An 18,484-nucleotide genomic window follows, 5' to 3' on the forward strand; every position below is an offset into this window, starting at 1 on the left:
GCTAAGCACAGAGCTATGGAGAACGTCATACAGAGTTCTCTTTGATGTAGAGCCAAAAGGTACACTTAAAAACAAACCAGTCTTTCCTAAATCTTTATTTAAAGCAGCAGCAATATTGAGCCATGATGAATCTCATGTCTCAACAGGGGGGATGATAGGAATGGATGATAGGAATGATAAATAAATATTTTACAACATATGGCTTTAAATTCCTATTCAAAAAAATTTTGTAGGGCATGTCTAATATGTGCTAGACATAAGTCTCAGGGAAACATAAGGCCCAAACGAGGCAGGTTCCCAAAAATCTTATCCATGTCAAACCATGCATATGGATTTTATTGAACTTTCACAAAGTGGGCCATATAAATATTCTCTAGTGATGATTGATGCTTTTTCTAAATGGGTTGAAATAGTTCTAGCAAAGTATGCAGATGCTTTGACAGTAGCTAAGGCTATTTGTAAAACTATTATCCCAACGTATGGCATCCCGCAAACTGTTTATAGAATGAATAGTACTGTAAAAAGCAGATTAAGAAAATGCACGACAGACTCTAGGCGTCCCTGGCCAGAATGTTTAGATTTGGTGAAACTCTATATGAGGATCACCCCGACAGCTGATGGTCTAACACCTTTTGAAATAATTCATGGGAGAGCTTACAGATTGCCTCTGTTTGCTCCAGACTTACAAAAAGTTAATGAAGAACAGACATTATATAATCAGAACCCTTAAACTGAAGGAGGTGTCCAGTGCAAATTTACTGCCTTTTGATTCTCTTCCTGCACAGGAGGCCGCTCCGATAGAGCCAGGTGACTGGGTCTACATAAAAGTCATCAAACGAAAGAACTTTGCGAGTCCACGGTGGGAAGGACCGTTCCAAGTGTTGATGACCACACCAACAGCTGTAAAGATTGCTGAAAGACCCAGCTGGATACATCTCAGTCACTGTAAGCTGCAGAGAGCGTTAAACCCCTAAAGTCGGAGTAGAGAGGAAGGAGAGCTCTTTTGAGAGCTTCCGGAGTACAAAGGGGAGCTACATTATAGTTGTAGTTCGTCTCAAACCCGGTGAAGAAACGCTAAGATTCTCACTCCTTTAGTTTGGGGGTTCTCACATCTCTGTATGCCGAGCAGCAATGGGGACTCCATATGACAGATGGATTTTCTGCTGCGCTGTGACTGTTGTATGTTTGATGTTTGGTGAAGGAAGCGAGCCTGAGTTCCACTCACATGACTACAGTACCAATCTTTGGCTGAAAACTGATGAACAGAACTGCTTATGAGGGACATGCTGTGAACTGTTACTTGTGTGCGCAGCCGGCAGTTTCCATACACAACTCAGGTCTCCGACCAGGTAACATTGCTGACGACAAACAGATGTGTCTCTATGTTCTAAGCACTAGACCGCGGCATATCCCACCACCAAGGGGAGACAGACTACGTGAGAAGGACTATTCAGCTAACCTCCGGATGGGAGAGGCTGTGCAAGGATTGTTTCAATTTTTAAATTGTTCACTGGCAGACGATGTACTTCCTTTTCGTCATCTCAACAAACTGTATGGAATCTACCAGAGATCATTTCGTTGGCAGGAGCCAAACCAGGCTCTGAGGAACTGTGTTTATAATAATGGACATGTTGTTCTAGGGACGTTGCCCTGGCACTTGTGTAACAGAGTTTACACCTACTGCGAACCGACACAGGATTTCATCGACTGCACAGCCTGCAGGGGTCAAAGGGCGACTCCTCACTGCAAAGTCTGGAAAGAAAACCCAGATTGTGACAACCTGCTTCAGGAGAGGAGTTTCAACATCACGCGTAAGACTAAGAAGAAACAAATGACAACACTGTGCAGCGCCATAGTGCCAGGAGATTATGGCTCTTGGATGTTAGCAGACTGAAAAGCACAAAATGATCCAAGCGATCAGCTATGCCAGAGGTCAAAAGATGGGGAGGCCTAACAACACATACTGGAGTTCCATGGGAATTCAGGATTTGGACCGTGGGTTGGTCTAGGAGAGATGCGAGACCATGTTTTGAGATAAACAGGTACGGATTATTACGACTAATCAACATCACATACCAGCTGGCCAATGGCACCATGAAAGAACTGACTGAACTGAGAACGTGGTTATGCAAAACCGTGGTGGTCTTTGCTGTTAAAGCTCGTGACACCTATTCTGATTATGTTAATTCTGTTCTGTCTTTTTACGGGTTGCATTATTCCTTGTCTACAAAATATGATGTTTAAAACAATTAACGCGACTGTTATCAACTATCAGCTGACAAAGGCAACTGAAGATGACTTGTTCCAAGTTTCTGACGATTATCTGAACAATGATGAATTTCTGTAATCAATAAACAGATGAATTCATTTGCTGAATGACTCCTACACCGAAAATGTGAAAAGTGTTTAGGATGAGAAAACTGCATTTGATTTTTACTGTTTATTCTTTTGTTTTTTCATGTATTTCATTATATTACTTTTATTCATTATGTATTTTCTGTGTTTAGATTAGTTTTTTATTATTTTCTTTTCTATGTTTGGCTTCTGCATAAAAGTTTATACACATAGTAAAATGATAAAAAGGGGGGATGTTAGATATTTTTTAGTATTATCATTTTGTTCATTTTGTTATTACTTTAGTTTATATTCAGTCTAATGTTAATCAGTATTATTGTGATTTTTAGTTTAAAGTGTCCTCTTCTTTATGTGTGTATAAACTGACCTGGAGGTTACGACTGTCTTCATGCGAGGTAGTAAAACTTTGTGGCTCTCAGACCTTGAATTCTTCTGGTCTTTATCTACTCAGTCTTAGGTGACAGTTTGACCTAGAGCTGAACTGGGCTCAGATTGTAAATTAGATATCACACCTGGAACTGAGTTGAATGGGTTGTTTTGTGTTAAGTGTTTTACGACCTCTGTTGTTTCCTGACTGCCCCATGTGACTGTTTTTCTTTGACAATAAAGAGGCAGCTCACGTGAAAGCAGATCAGAACGCTCTGTGAACAACTTGAAGACAGTTGTTGGTGGAGACTTCTCATTCTGCAGAAGCCTGACCATATTTAATTCATATACGTTGTCTGTGGTTATTTTATTGTAGGTTCGAGGAAAATACCTAACAGCCATTGTCCCATCTAGTCACCAAAAACCCAAAATACACATATTTGGTCTTATAGAGACCAATAAAGTCCATGATACAAAGTTCCTAAGTTGATTATTGGACCATGTAAGCATGGAGACATCAATGTATTGATGTGACAAGTTAAAAGAAAATAACCTGATATTCAGTCCAATGTTTTCATGACAACAGAACCCAACAGAACTTATCATCACATGGCCACAATAACAGATATAAACAGAAGTTACAGCAGTTAGAAACAACTCACCTCTCTGATGATGGAGATCCAGCAGATTGAAAGTTAATGATATGATCCTTTGACCTGTCGCTCTTAAAGGACACACAGCTGGGTTCTGGTTCTGGTTCTGGTTTTATTTGCTGATGGATCCTGATAGAAAAACATCTATAAACTTTTTGTGAAGGTTTAGTTTAAACATCATTTTTATTTTGACTTCTTGTAAAATAAAGAGATTTGAGACACAACAGAACTTCATCAACTTCATGGTCTAATTGATTCCTATCAGAACCGGTCCAATCCTCCAACACGTTCCTGATCATTGACCCTCCTGTCGGGTGTTGGAGCTAGGCTTGGTGGGGAACCTTTTTCTTTTCCACCAGATGGAGCCAGAGGTTGGCAGTCGTTGGAGGGTGGATCTTTGTTCTTTCCATTTTATATTTTAGAGGTTAAAGCAGAAAAGTGAGTTTATTCTGGTTGGATATTTTGTTTCCTGTTATTCATCAGCAGTAATGATTTAGTTCTGGCCTCTAGAGAGGATTATCACTACATGAATGATTGTTTATTTGATATCAAGGAAAACATCTGGAAATCAGATGGGATTTCTAGACCTATGTTAACTAGATGGACCTGGAAAAACTATGGATAGAGACTGTGGATCTAGACGGACCTGATTAATACTCCAAAGATCTTTCATTAATTTACCAACAATCTAGTCGGACTTCATTGTAGCGATTGGTAGCCAGGATGAAACTGGCTGTAGTAATAGTTAATTGTTGATCCATTGCTGCTTTGTTAAGACTTGCTGAGTGGCTAATTTTATACCTGTTGATTGCATGTAAAGCAATCCCAGAGATCTTCTTTCTTGTCCAAGTTTGTTCCAGTCAGATGAATCATTTGTGAACAAAATCCATTCATTCCACGATATACGGCAACAGCGTTAACAATGATTCTGCCACAGCAGTCAATAAGGCTTTTCGTTCATATACTGGAGGGCATTGTCCAATCTAGTCACGAAAAACCCAAAATACACATATTTGACTCTTATAGAGACCAATGATGTCCATGATACAAAGTTCCTAAGTTGATTATTGGACCATGTAAACATGGAGACATCAATGTATTGATGTGACATATTAAAAGATAATAACTTGGTATTCAGTCTAATGTTCCCATTACAGCAGAACCCAACAGAACTTATCATCACATGGCCACAATAACAGATATAAACAGAAGTTACAGCAATTAGAAACAGCTCACCTCTCTGATGATGGAGATCCAGGAGATTTAAATTCAATGATCACATCCTTTGACCAGATACTCTTAAAGGACACACAGCTGGGTTCTGGTTCTGGTTTGAGTCTCTGATGGATCCTGACAGAAACATGATGATTAAAACTTAATCAGCAAAGAGGAGCAGCAGCAGCTTCATCACCACGTCTGTTCTGGCCTGATATAGTGAACGCTGTGTGAAAAGGGCTGTGGACAGTTAGAGATGGTGACCTCACCTCTGACCTTTGCTCTGGCTCTCATCTTTTCCACACAGAGTGGTTTTAGAGGGAGGGACTCCCTCCTCTCTGTCCTCACACTGATCCATGCTGCTGAATCCACATCAGCTCACACACACTTTCTAGCTTCACCTGCAGAGGAAACACACATCATTCATCTGCACATCAACTCTGATCATCCTTTACATCATTAGTGCTGGAAAAAGATCAGCTGCTCCTCCTCTGATTGGCTCTTCTTCTCTGCTTCATATCAGTGTCAGGTGAATGCAGTCAGACAGCAGAGAGGCAGAGGAAGCTGCCATCAGCTGCTGCACTTCTACTATCAGTCCACTAGATGGAGACATGGAGCAACATTTACATTCACTGATTCAACCTGAAGAACAGGAAGGATTTTAGTTTACAATTATTAATTTCTAGAAGTGGAAAATCTGCTCGATCACATATTACTGTTAGATTTTTATTTAAATACAAATATAAATAGAGACCATAAGCGTTGAGAAACCTTTGTTTGCCCCTGGGATCTGTGTTTCTTTCATTTTTGAAGGAAGCAATGAGTTTGTCACTTTGGAGATGGATGGCCAGGGTGACAGTGAGCCTGGTAGGAAGAATGGGTTGTTTGCATACAAGCCAGAGTCTCGGGAACTGAACTTTATGACCCCAGAGGAGGACGGGAACTGAACCAGAGAATCCTGGGATGGAGCAGGAGGCCTGCAGTCACAATTGCCCTGACAGGAGGACAAGGTGAACACAGATGCCAACCAGGGAAAGAGGTGATACCGAGCAGGAGAGTGGATCAAAGGCCGATGTCCCAAGAAACTCTAGTTTTATGGTCCAGAGAGACAACAAAAAACTGTAACATCAGGAGTTACAAAGACAGTACCTTGAGATTGTGTATTGTGTTTGCCACTCCTTCTATGCAAATGTTTGAAATTAAGCTACGCCTCAATGTCATAAAATATGCAGTTTCAGAGAAGCATGTTAGAACTTGTCCGAAGACAGAGACAAAGGAATGTCTCTGGGCAGAGTTCTCCGTTTCAAGTGGAAGATTGCATAAGAAAATTTAAAGTCTCCCTGCGTCCTTATTAATGTTCAGCAAGAGTGTTTGGTAAAGATCCAAAAATTACGTATTTAATAATGTGACTGAATTGAACTATTTCAACAGTACTATTTTATAATAATTAGAATAATAATATCATACATTAAAATGTTTGATTTAAAAGAAGCAACAAGACACTGTTGTTTCTGAGTTTAACAGTGGAAACCAGAGTTTGATTCCAGGAAATGAAATGATGAATCTGTTTGTTCAGAGATGAAAACAAAGAATCATCAGCTGTTCATCATTCCAGTTCTAAATAATCTAATAATCTTCCAGATTAACCTTCAAACAGCAGAGAAATGAAAACTTTAACTAAAATCAGAAGTGAACATGTTCTCTAAACATCAGAGAGCAAAAACTAGCAGGAAAGTTCATAAAGTCGAAGTTTAAGTAGGATAAAAAATAAAACTTACAATTTGTTCAAACGATTCAAAGGGTTGATGAAGAAAATCTGGACAACAAATGTTCCACACCTTAAACGGTGGATTCAAACTGAAAGTAAATGTGACAGATGTTGCAGACTTCTTACCTGATTTGTAGTTTCTTCTGTCAGAGCCAAGCTCCGCCCCTTTCTGTTTGCTGCAGCGAGGCGAGGTCTTCTCACTCTGAAACAATATCTCTTGTATCTAATCAGATGCTCTGTGCTAGAATTCTAGTATTTTAATATATTTATTGTTTTGTCTTAAAACGTTACATTTTCATAACATTTTATATTTCGTTTGTGTCAAATGAAAACCTGCTAATTTTTTTTTTATTTTTTCAATTGATTGTTCAATTACTTTTGCTTTACTTTTTACTTTTTGTTGCCGTTGCTGATCCAAAACATTTTTATAATGCAAAACAAAGTAAGTGACAGTAAATAAAATTCTATTTAAAACAATTACATCTACATACTTCAATTTTTTCTCTGCTGTACTAAAAAAATCACAGATTACCTTCACAGGTAATTGTCAGTTACATCAAGTACAAATAAAAACTGATCTTTGGAGTTTAAAAACAATATTTTTAAATCATTAGTACAACAGATGTATTGCAACGCTTTACAGAAACTCATTTCTGTCGATCTAGTGAAAGTAAAGCCTTTTATCTCATAATTATGGCTCAATCGGCTAAATCATTATTATGACTCATATTAGCAAAGTTTTAGTGGAGATGTGGAACTGGGATACAAGTTTTGTTTTTTTCAATCAAATGGGATCCATAAATTTTAAACAGTTGCAGAAAAAAACAAGACACTGTAAAGAAGCATCAAAAGTCTGTTGTGTGGTGAATAAAAATCATATTCATGTCGAGGAAGTGAAGGTTGTCTGTTTCTGGTGAACTCTGAAGAACCTTAGATAATATCAGTTAAAACATTTAATTTCCCTTTGGGATAAAAACGTTATTTTTATTGAATTTGTGTCAATTAATCTCAGTATAAACTATAAAATGTCTTCCCTGCAGGCATGTTGGATTAGACACGTCTCCATTTAAACAATTTCCAGATATAATCTCAAACTGAAACAAGTAAACAAGCAAAGTTTTTCATTTTTCCTGTATTTTTTTCTGCTTGCATTTTTTCTACTAGCAGCATTAAAATAAAGAGACAGAAAGAGAAACTTTATTAGAGCATAAATTTGACTTATTTTTTGCTTCCTCAGAGGTTTTCAGGTCTTCAGGTTTTCAGGTCTTCAGGTCTTCAGGTTTTCAGGTTTTCAGGTCTTCAGGTTTTCAGGTTTTCAGGTTTTCAGGTCTTCAGGTTTTCAGGTCTTCAGGTCTTCAGGTTTCAGCTTTTCAGGTCTTCAGGTCTTCAGGTCTTCAGGTTTTCAGGTTTTCAGGTCTTCAGGTCTTCAGGTTTTTCAGGTTTTCAGGTCTTCAGCTTTTCAGGTCTTCAGGTCTTCAGGTCTTAAGGTCTTAAAGTCTTCAGGTTTTCAGGTCTTCAGGTCTTCAGGTTTTCAGGTCTTCAGGTTTTCAGGTCTTCAGGTCTTCAGGTTTTCAAGTTTTCAGGTTTTCAGGTCTTCAGCTTTTCAGGTCTTCAGGTCTTCAGGTCTTAAGGTCTTAAAGTCTTCAGGTTTTCAGGTCTTCAGGTCTTCAGGTTTTCAGGTTTTCAGGTTTTCAGGTCGTCAGGTTTTCAGTTCTTCAGGTTTTCAGGTCTTCAGGTTTTCAGGTCTTGAGGTCTTCAGGTCTTCAGGTTTTCAGCTTTTCAGGTCCTCAGGTTTTCAGGTCTTCAGGTTTTCAGTACGGTCCGCACAAAGCCAGCAGGACTTTCTGATAATGTCCTTTGGTGTCGTTCTGTTAAAACAAAAATAAAAAATCATTATTGATGTGGTTTGAAACGTAAACATAGAAACAGTTTGGGAAACGTATTTTACCACGATGTCCTCATGGAGGGTTCTGTCAAACATTGCCCGGTACTCCTCTACGACCTTCTGCAGGTCGACCTCGGAGCGGCTCACCAGGATCCGGATCAGAGTCTGATCCCTCGTACCGTGGCCCTGGTAAGGCACAAAATGGACCACATGATGTTTGAGTTGGACATTTTGATTCCTTTTCATGGATCTTAGTTTGGTTAAATTATTAGGTTATGTTAATGTAACAAAACTGTATGTTGCATAAAAAACTGTCAACAATCTTAGAAATATAGTTTGCCAAAAGGTCCTTTCTACACTGCAAAAACTAAAATCTTACCAAGTGGTTTTGGTTTAGTTTCTAGTGCAAATGTCTTGAAACACTTTAAATAAGACAAAACAACATCTTGCTCAAAAATCAAAGATATAGGAGCTTGTTTTAAGTCAATAATTTCTTAATACTGATATTTTTAAAAAGTTGTGGTTTCACTGTCAGATTATTTTACATACAACATACATCATGTTATAAATTAATTTCTTGTCAAAAGATTAAATTTTCAACTTTCTATTGTCCTATTTTTTTCTAGAAAATGTCTGAGATAAACATAAAAATGTCTGGTTTTTACAACAAAGTTTAGAATGATCAAATTCAGAGATGTCTTTGTTTTTTCTGCAACATTGTTGAGATAAAAAAACATTTCTGAAGTTTTTCTAGCAAATTTTAAACTTTTCAGCCTCTGAAATTTATCATTTTAGATGAATCTCAAAATTTTAATTTTTCTTGCATATTTTGAATTTGACAAACTCAGAAATATCAAAGGATTTTCTAGCAATTTTCTCAAATTAAAGTTAAAATTTGAGATTTTCCAGCAAATATTTGACTTTTCAATCACAAATTTTAACTTTTTTTCTAGAGCATTCCTGAGATTATGTAAAACTTTGAGCTTTTTTAGCATTAGTGTTCTCTTACTTTTTCTATCTCCAGTGCTATTAATACGGCATCATAAAAAACTATTTTTCAAACATCTGGAATTTAATTACAAACAGACAAAACCAATTTTATGTCAAGATGGCTTTCCATAGTAAAGGAGTTTATTAAAACATGGTAAAATATGAACACTGTAGTCGTAATAATCCAGAGTAATCCCTATTTTAACCATGTTATTAGTGGGATTAGGAGCAGCAGACGCGTTCACTCACCTTTCATGGCCCGATTGAGTTTCTCAGCAAAGAAAGCCGGTGTGTTCCAGGCGCATTTCACTGGACATGAAAGAGGAAACGGAAAATAAAAACTCTGTCACAGACAAAATAACAGAGTCCAGATGTTTCTGTGTCTCCCAGCTGTGGAGCTTCAGGGTTCAGCTCAACCAGAAACTTTTCATGATGAACAAAAAGGTGAGAAACATTTAAACCAGCAGGATTCTGATGGACTTAAACCAAACAAAAAAATAAACAATTTTCTGTTCAGGTTGGGATCCAAGTCTAAGAGTAAAACAACATGTTAGGGCCTTTGCAGATAAAAAAAGAAAAAATAGCACATTTATGCCAAAAACTCCCTCATTTTTAGAAAAAAATTTTGAGCTCCAAAAGTCAAACATTTTATAGAAAAAAACTGTAAATTTTAAGATTAATTCCAAAACTTTTCTACCAAAAAAATGCAGAAATTTTAGTTTTTAAACTTTTTAAATTAATTTCAGAACATTTTGAGAAATAAAAAAGTCAAACACCCCAAAATTTTCAAAAGTTTCTGATTGAAAAGTAAAAAATTTGATTTTTGCTTATAAATGTGGAAATTATTGGATTTATAAGTGCTGCCACATCTAGAACCACCACTAGAGAAAGAAATTCATCATATTTCTTTTTGATATTCAACAAGTGAGACATAAAATTCTAATATTCTGAATATATAAAATGTTAAATTTTCTTCAGAAATGAATATATTTTGCATATTTCAGAGCATTAATAACTAATCATGTTATTAGTTGGAAGATTGATGAGTTTTGGTGACAGGCCTTCCCACCGATGTCGATGAGGCAATCCTCGATGTCTCCCTTCAGCTCCAACTGCAGGGCTTTAGGCAGCGTCAGGTCGCTGATGGCATAATGCTGGAACGCTGGCAGGAAACAAAAACACAACTTTCATTTCAACTAATGAACTGAATATGTTACTGCTTTTAAATACATTCCTGCTGTAAAGCAGAAGATATTGTATCCATGAGGAAAAACAGGAGAATACATGTTGGAAGTTGACTTATATTTGTGTTTTTTTTTCTTCAAAACCTGAGAGTAAATGTTGAATTGGATTACACTTACCATATGGAAGAAGATTATGGCCACTAAAATATCCTGTTCAATCTAATCTAATCTCAAAATATTGGCTTTTCCTCTGAAATCTGACTTTTTTTCCTAAATATTAAAGTCCTACCACTAATCTCAAAATTCTAGTTAATCTAAAATATTTTAGCTTTTCCCCAGAATTTTAAAAAATGTTTCTGAAAATGTCAAAAATTCTACCTTTAGACTCAAAATCCTAATTTCAATCTCAAAATTTCTGTTTTTCCTCATATGTTAATTATTTCTTTGAGTCCAGAATTTTTTTTGGGGAAAAAAAACAGAATTCAATTCATTTTTTTAAATTTATCAAAATTTCAATTTTAATCTCAGAATTCAAAATTTTTCCAGAATTCAGATTGTCAAAAAAGCTAAAACTCATACTTTTTGAAAATATTAATTCACACTTTTTACATGAAAATATCAGAATCCTAAATGTAATCTCAGAAATCTTCCCCCCCTAGTGGCCTGGATGCTTTCCTGTCTGATTAAAACTCAACATCGTCTCAAATTCTTGTGACATAACTTGTTCAGGTCATTGAATATTTCTCAGCCAGTCTTCTGTGGCCACAGCACTAAGACCCTTTCCGGGACTGGTCCTTTCTCACAGGCTGGGATCCGGGGGGTTGGTGGACATCCAGGGGAAGACTGACACATATCAGTGAGTAGGAATTTCTTTTAAAAAGAAGTGGTGAATGATGGATATTGCAATAAAAGAAAATAAGAAGTGAAGAAATAAAACCCTGACAATTCTAGACACTATCAGGTAACTTAAAACAAGCAGTTAAATTCCGTGAGGACGGCGGAGTCCTTTACTCATAGAAGTAATTAAAGTCCGTGGGATGACGGAGTTCCCTGCTTGAAGAAAGAAAAGAGTGAAGAAATAAAAGAGTGATAAAAAAAATAAAAAAAATAAATCAAAAAAAAAAAAAGAAAATAATGCTTTGTAAACCTTACCTAGCTGGAGGTCTTGTACAAACCCTACTGGGACAAAGACTGGCAAACTTCACCTGCTTCGGTATTTTGCAACCTCACGTGGTTTGAGATCTTACAAACCCCACCTGTTGTGAGAACGGGGCCCGACTAATACCCGTGTTTAAATGGACGGCGGAGTCCAGCGAAACAGGCGCTTTAATTCTGTGACAAAAAACAGAGTGTGTATGTGAGAGTGAAAGGAAATTTAAGTATCACTGGATACTTGATTTCATACCAAAACAGCAAGGAAGTAAATGGTGACCCTCTGTGGCTGCATGTAGGCAAGAAAGTTCCACTTAAAAGAGTTGAAGTGAACTTTACCACAGACAGGAAGTTTTATCACCATCTTGCTGAAAATATTCCAGTGTTAGAACACACCAGGTGTTACCCCACACTGGACCAAAACATAGTTAAAAATGGAAAAAAGAAATAAAACTAGAAGATTGAATTTGTAAAGATTGGAAGGTAGTTGAGAAACAAGAACCAGGAGCAGTTGAACCACTGGCATACTGGGTACACAAATATGGCTTTAATGGTAATTTAAGCACTGCAAACATTGCAGAATTGAGAAGGAAAATAAGAGAAAAATGTAAGGACAAAGAAAAACTGATGAATAAAGAAGGTTATGAACAAACAGGAGTGTGGATGAAAATGGCAAATAAGAGAAGAAGGGGAAAAAGAGCAGAAAAAGAAAGAACAAGAGGCAGAGAAAGAAAGAGAGGAAGAAAAAGAAAAGAAAGTGTTGTTTTATAGAAGGGAAGATGATGAATTTATGCCAGGACCCTATCAGGGATTAATTGAGCAAGCAGGAGATATGCAAGAGAGGGCAGCAGCAGCAGCAGCAACACCCTCTGTGCCTTTGCAACCTATCAAAAGAGCACCTCCAAAATATACAGCTACTCCTCGCCAGACTAGGTCCAAAGGATCAGTCTGAAACTGGTCTAAATTTTATTTAAAAAATTTTTTTAAATGGGGAAAGAGATCAGTAAAACTAATCCAGTAGACAGTCTAAAATCAAACGACTGGAAGTTCATTAAAGATCAGGATCCGTGTAAAATAAAACTTAGATAAATGGATAACAAAGTATCATTTTGATGGCAGTCTGAACATACAGAAATTAATTCTACTGCAAGAAATAAAACAAAAAACAAATTCAAATTAAAAAAATATATATATACAAAGAAGGGTGTGATGTAAAATTTTGGTTAGAAGTAGCACAAAAATGAGAGATTGGAGAGAAAAAATCTAAAAAGAATGTTGAACAGAGTGCTAGATTATACCCTGAGTTGCCCTCACCTCCAGAATATGAGGAGAAACATCATGATGGACTTTGTATGAGGTCAAAAGGAGGAATAAAATAAAAAACAAAAATTACAATAGGGACATTTTATGAATTGATTATAAAATAATAAAAAGAGCAGAACTTCAGAGAGAGAAGCCCTTAACAAATAACATTCTTTTAACAGTGAACAAAACTCTATTAAAATGGATCAATATTATTAGATCTACAGGACTTATTGATAATTAAAGTACAGGATAAACTAGAGGTAACTCTCTTGATAAATAGAAATTGATTAAATACAGGAAAGTTTGCTGATATTTACAGGATTTGATGTCAGAAGGGTATTAAAGTTTGAAATAAAATTGATTAATGGGAAAAACAGTATTTGAAAAAATTGAAGATATCAAAATGTAGTGACATGATTACAAGTGATTATAAATTAGGTATATAATAAACAAAAATGAAACTAAATAGAAAAGTCAGGAGGAAAACAGATGTCCTCAAAAGAGCAGGATAACTGTTCTGTGATTATTCATTAGATTGCCCAAATAAACCCCACTCAGCTCTGATTCAGCATTGATTGCAGACTGGAGAAATGCTGCATTTAGAGTTTAGGATAACTCTGTGTTTCAAAACAATTTCAGGATGAGAAAAAAATTATGAACTAGAACTTAATAAATAGACCCCAATAAAAGGAAATTTTAGCCTTGTTTGAAATATTTAGCTAAAGAAACTACAAAGTTAGCAACAACAAAACTCCAAATGTGCAGATGAAAGATGAAATATTTGGGACACAAATGATTGACAGAAAGTTAATGTTATGATCTCAGTGTTATGGATAAACATAAAAATACAAAATCAACAGGAGATAATGTTGAAAATAAAGTAAGCGGGACAAAGCAACAGATCTGTTCAGGAGAACAACAGGCAATAGGAACAATAGGAACTACAATAGGCAGAAGTTGTAGCTGTGCCTTATTCCCCTGATCTTGCAGCTGGTTCAACAGAAAGAAAATAGTTTGAATAGCAGATCTAACAGCAGTTCAACATCTTAAGCTGTCATATAAAGGTGAGAACAAGTCCTGATGATAAAACATCAGTGCGTAATAAAAGGTTAAAGAATGTAAACAGAAGTATCCCAAACAATTTAAGTTAAAAGATGAATTTGAGATATAAATGCTAAAATCTGAATGAAACAGCAGATTTCTCCTGCTGCCATGAAATACTTTCTTCACAAGGTGAGGGAAAGTTTGTGAAGGAGGTGCAAAGTTGTTTTATGGCCAATCTAAGTTCAAAGAACCATTTTCTTTTAGAGTGGATTTTTTAAGCAAGCAAATTAATTGTGATTAATGAAATAATATGGAAATGTTAAATGTAAATTTTTAACATCAAAACGCTGGGTCTAAAAAATTGGTAAACATACCTTGTCAAACATTAGTTAAAATTCTTTAGGACAGTTTGTAAAAAATAAATATACTTTTATATTAATGTACAACTGTAAAGAAAATACTAATTTGGTACTGTGATCTTTTGAGAGGACATTATCTAGCTTAATGTCTCAATTTATGCTTTGATGAGAAAAAGGCTGTTTTGTTAGTTCCAGTGATAAGATCAGAATAACTTAGGAATGTGCTGGTTATGAATCTCCTGTGGGGAGGTTGCAAGATGGTGAGAAAAGACAAATGCAGCAATAAAGCTGATAGCTAAAAGGAACCTAAGAACTATACAGAAACAAGGAAAAAGTATATAAAATATATTAAGGATAATATATTTTATGCACATTGTGATCACAGCCAAGACTGTTTGCTTGCTAATCTGTTCATATAAGAATTATCAAATAAACAAAGAACGCATTAATAGATGTTTTTAATGATTCTACAATGGAGAAATTCTGAAAAGTTGTTCTAGTGATCCCTGAATATTAACAACAAAAGATCACGAAAGTTGAGAAGTGAATCTATAACATTTATGTTTTGCAAGGGAGTTAAAACATCATAAAATTCTGCGAATCAAAAAATTATTAATGAGTAAGATGATGTGATGAACTTTAAAACTATAATGTGAAGTGTTTTGGAAAAAATATAGAGTCATCTTGAAGGTTTAAATCTTCCTAAAAGATAAATGATACGTTTGTTGTGAAAGTTTTCTTTTAAGAAAGGGCAGTGATCTTTAACAAATATTAAAGAAATTAATAAAGATAAACATCAACAACAACAAATTTATTAGAACAATCCTGAGAATAAAATAAATAAATTAAGAGGTCTTTAAACTATTAAGTTATGGAAGTAAGTTGAAATTTAAGGAATCTCCTTAATGAAGGAATTTGTTGAGATCTTAAATTGTTGAAAATTATAGGACAGTGGTATTTAAGTATTTGATGCATCTAAAATGGAATAGATCATTCTAAACTAAAGGAAATGAATCTATATTTTATTGAAACTGACAACATGTTTCAACAGCAGGAAATTACTAATTGTTGTCAGGCCCTAATAAAGTTAGTGATCTTTTTAGAATGTGCACATGGTAATTACAATATTGAAGACTAAATTAAACAGGAAAACATCAAAAAATGCTAAAACATTTGGAAAATATTTGAAGTTTCAATATATACTTTTGAACAAATTTGAATGAAAGAAAAATGTAGATAATAGACTGACTGTGACTGACCACGACGAGACTAAATGTTTTATGTTTTGTTTGTTGTGTTATTGTTTGTTTGTGATTACATAGATTGACTTTGTGTGATTAGAATAAAATCAGAAATAAAATGAACATAGCAAACAAATTGTACACAGAAGTTGAGAAAGTGATCACATTAATCATTTGATATTAGAAAATAAAGTAACTAATTACTTTGATTTGAAAAGAAAAGAACGTGTGGATAAAGTAACCTGGTTTCTGACTGAGGCTTAGAAATTTTAAATCCAGGATTAATTGATTAATGGACGTTAAATTGACACATTTTTGGAAATTGGAATTTGAGATTTTGGTTTAATTTTGGAAAGGCTAATTTTCATTAAAAGTGAGAACAGTATTTTGGAGAAGAACCAACTAGAAACATCTTTTGGGGATTAAAGGAAATGTTCTACCTTGTGAAATTTGACAAAACGTTATAATAGGTAGCAATTCTTTGAAGACACTCGGTTAATTGATCAAATATAAAAACAGTAACAATAGTAGCGAAACTAAAGTGTTGGATGTAGAAAAATAAACTATCATGCATAAAAGATACCTGGAGCAGTGAAATGGAGAAAGAAAACTTAGCATTGAATACTAAGGATTTGTTTTAAGGTACAATGATGAATCTGTTCCATCTGAATTTTTATTTGCAGTAGTGGACTTTGATTGATGTATTTCCATATAGAAAATACTTCAAAAAGGGGGAAATTGTTGAGATTATATTGAAAATTATGAAACATAGAAAACATTTTTAAGAAAGAAAGAAAAAAATAAAAATTTATTTTAAAATGTTTCAATATGGGAATGTTTAAATGTAAATTACAAGTCAGAGTTGAAATTTAAAAATAATCTACTGACATTTAAACAGGAACAGACCAGGATGAGCAGCAAATGAATAAAATATGTTTATTGTTCAATAAAACACATGAAGTACAACTGCAGTAAATATACAAAAAATAACATTTGAATCCAAGATGAATTTAAAAATATAGGAGATAACAGAAACAAAAAATATTCAGTAATTGAGAAAAACTGCAGTAAATTCAAAGAATCTGATGATAAATGAAAGGGAAAAAAATCAAGAGAGAAAAAAAAAACATCCTGAGATTCATTGTGAATTTTTGACTGGAAAAAGATAAAACATGTTGATCCAGTTATAATCCTGGAATAATCCTGGAATAATCCTGGAATATTCCTGGAATAATCCCAGGGTTGTGTAGAAAAGTTTAACCAAGACACAGATTGGATCCATAAAAATATATTTCTGAATGAAACAGACATAAAGAGACTGAACTATCTTTTAATCAGTGAGATTTTCTAGCAGGATGAAAAACTTTAGATTCCTTAGACTCAAATCAGCTCAGAAACACTGAAGAACCAAAATAACAGACTCCAAATCCAGGAATCAGAGGTTCAGTGAATGTGGTGTTGAAGGTGTGGAGGGGATCAGTGAGTCAGAGGAGACTCTGTAGAAGGACAGAATGCCAGCAGGACAGTCCACATACACTGCTACTCTGTTAGAGACAGAGGAGGAGGAGAGACGAGTTTCTATGTTATTGTGCCAGACAGAGAAACCATAACGATCAGAGCATCTCAGACTCCAGGAATGATAATTACATCCAAACACACAGTCTGTACTGTTTCCTTTCCTCCTTATTCTTCTGTAACTCACTGATATATAAATTTTCCTCTCCACTCGACCTCCCAGTAACAGCGACCAGTCAGACCAGTTTCTACACAGCAGCTGATTCCAGAAATCAAATCTGTCTGGATGATCAGGATATGACTGACGCGCTTCACATGTCACCTTCCTGTTGTCTTCAGACAGTTTGAGCTCTCTGTTCACTGTGTTTGTGTCGATGGTGAGTTGACAGGAATCTGATGGAGAGAACAAACACAATCCAGCTGCAGTTATTGATCATTTATTGACACTTTGACTCCTGAATGAGTGATGTGAAAGTTTGAAGATGGTTGAATGTGAGCTGCTTTGTTGTCATGAATCAGATGAAAAACACACTTACATATCTTTAGTCTCCATGGACCTGGAGTCAAGAATCGGCCTCCAGCAGGCTCCACCCTGAAAGGAGGAGGGGGGTCAGACCATCAGTCTCTTTCAGCAGCAAACATGGACATTACATGTCTCTCAGACACACATTGTCCTCCACTGAGACAGGAACAGTCCAACATCTGGATTGCAAACTGCAGTGGATGTAGGAAGGACAGTTGGTGCTGCTGCAGCACAACTCATTTCTCCAAACACAGGAAAAGCTCCAACAGAGAGGAGAAAGGAAATCCCTCAGTAACAACCTGAAGAAACTCACTGAAGCCTAAAAGGACATCAGGAAACTAAGGAAACATTTCTGGAAGCTCAACCTGATTTAATAATCAGCATTAAAATACAATCTATAGGTTCCTAATTAATGAAGCCATAAGCTTGACGCTCTCCGTCTTTCTCCTTCATCTCACTTGTCAAAAAAAAAAAGAAAAAGAAAAACAGACTGAATCCTCTTGATACATTAAACTGTTTAGTTTAGAAATAAAAACAGTACAAAATGTTACATTCCACACTAATAAAGAGTAAAAAAGAAAGAGAGAAAAATATCAGAAACTGTGTGGCTCCACTCTAGCAGCCCAACTCCCCGTCTTTAGCCACACCCCAAATTTTCAACTGCAATTGGATATGCAAATCCACAAGATGTCCCAAGAAATTGAATTTAGGCTTCTACATTTCCGGCCCCTAATTGTTACCAATATTCTTGAAACAATTACAAAAATAAGAGTTTAAACATGAACAAGAAAAGCCAAAATTACATTGCATCTTTCCAAAATAAACAAATCAAGTCCATAGTCTGTCGTCTCATGAATGACCTTAGAATGACCTTGACTTTAGATCCTTTATCGGGCGTCTTCTGATCCCTGCAGAAGACACAGTTTTGT

General features: G+C 35.6%; 1 protein-coding gene and 1 long non-coding RNA gene across 2 annotated transcripts in view; both read right to left on the reverse strand.

Moving 5' to 3' along the window:
• Positions 1-18,484, reverse strand: part of LOC129366343 (NLR family CARD domain-containing protein 3-like) — a 74,409-nt gene that overhangs the window by 21,919 nt on the left and 34,006 nt on the right. Inside the window, exon 5 of the mRNA XM_055040122.1 lies at positions 3,384-3,503. Coding sequence (XP_054896097.1) covers positions 3,384-3,503 — 120 coding nt within the window. The remainder of the gene's footprint in view (positions 1-3,383; positions 3,504-18,484) is intronic.
• Positions 16,440-17,894, reverse strand: LOC129366349 (uncharacterized). Its single transcript, XR_008606613.1, has 2 exons — positions 17,569-17,894; positions 16,440-17,425 (listed from the first exon to the last, which is right to left on the reverse strand). It is a non-coding gene; the product is annotated as an uncharacterized LOC129366349 (long non-coding RNA).

This window comes from Poeciliopsis prolifica, unplaced genomic scaffold, assembly GCF_027474105.1.
Source record: "Poeciliopsis prolifica strain line A6 unplaced genomic scaffold, Auburn_PproV2 SCAFFOLD015, whole genome shotgun sequence".
In the NCBI taxonomy this organism is placed as follows: domain Eukaryota; kingdom Metazoa; phylum Chordata; class Actinopteri; order Cyprinodontiformes; family Poeciliidae; genus Poeciliopsis; species Poeciliopsis prolifica.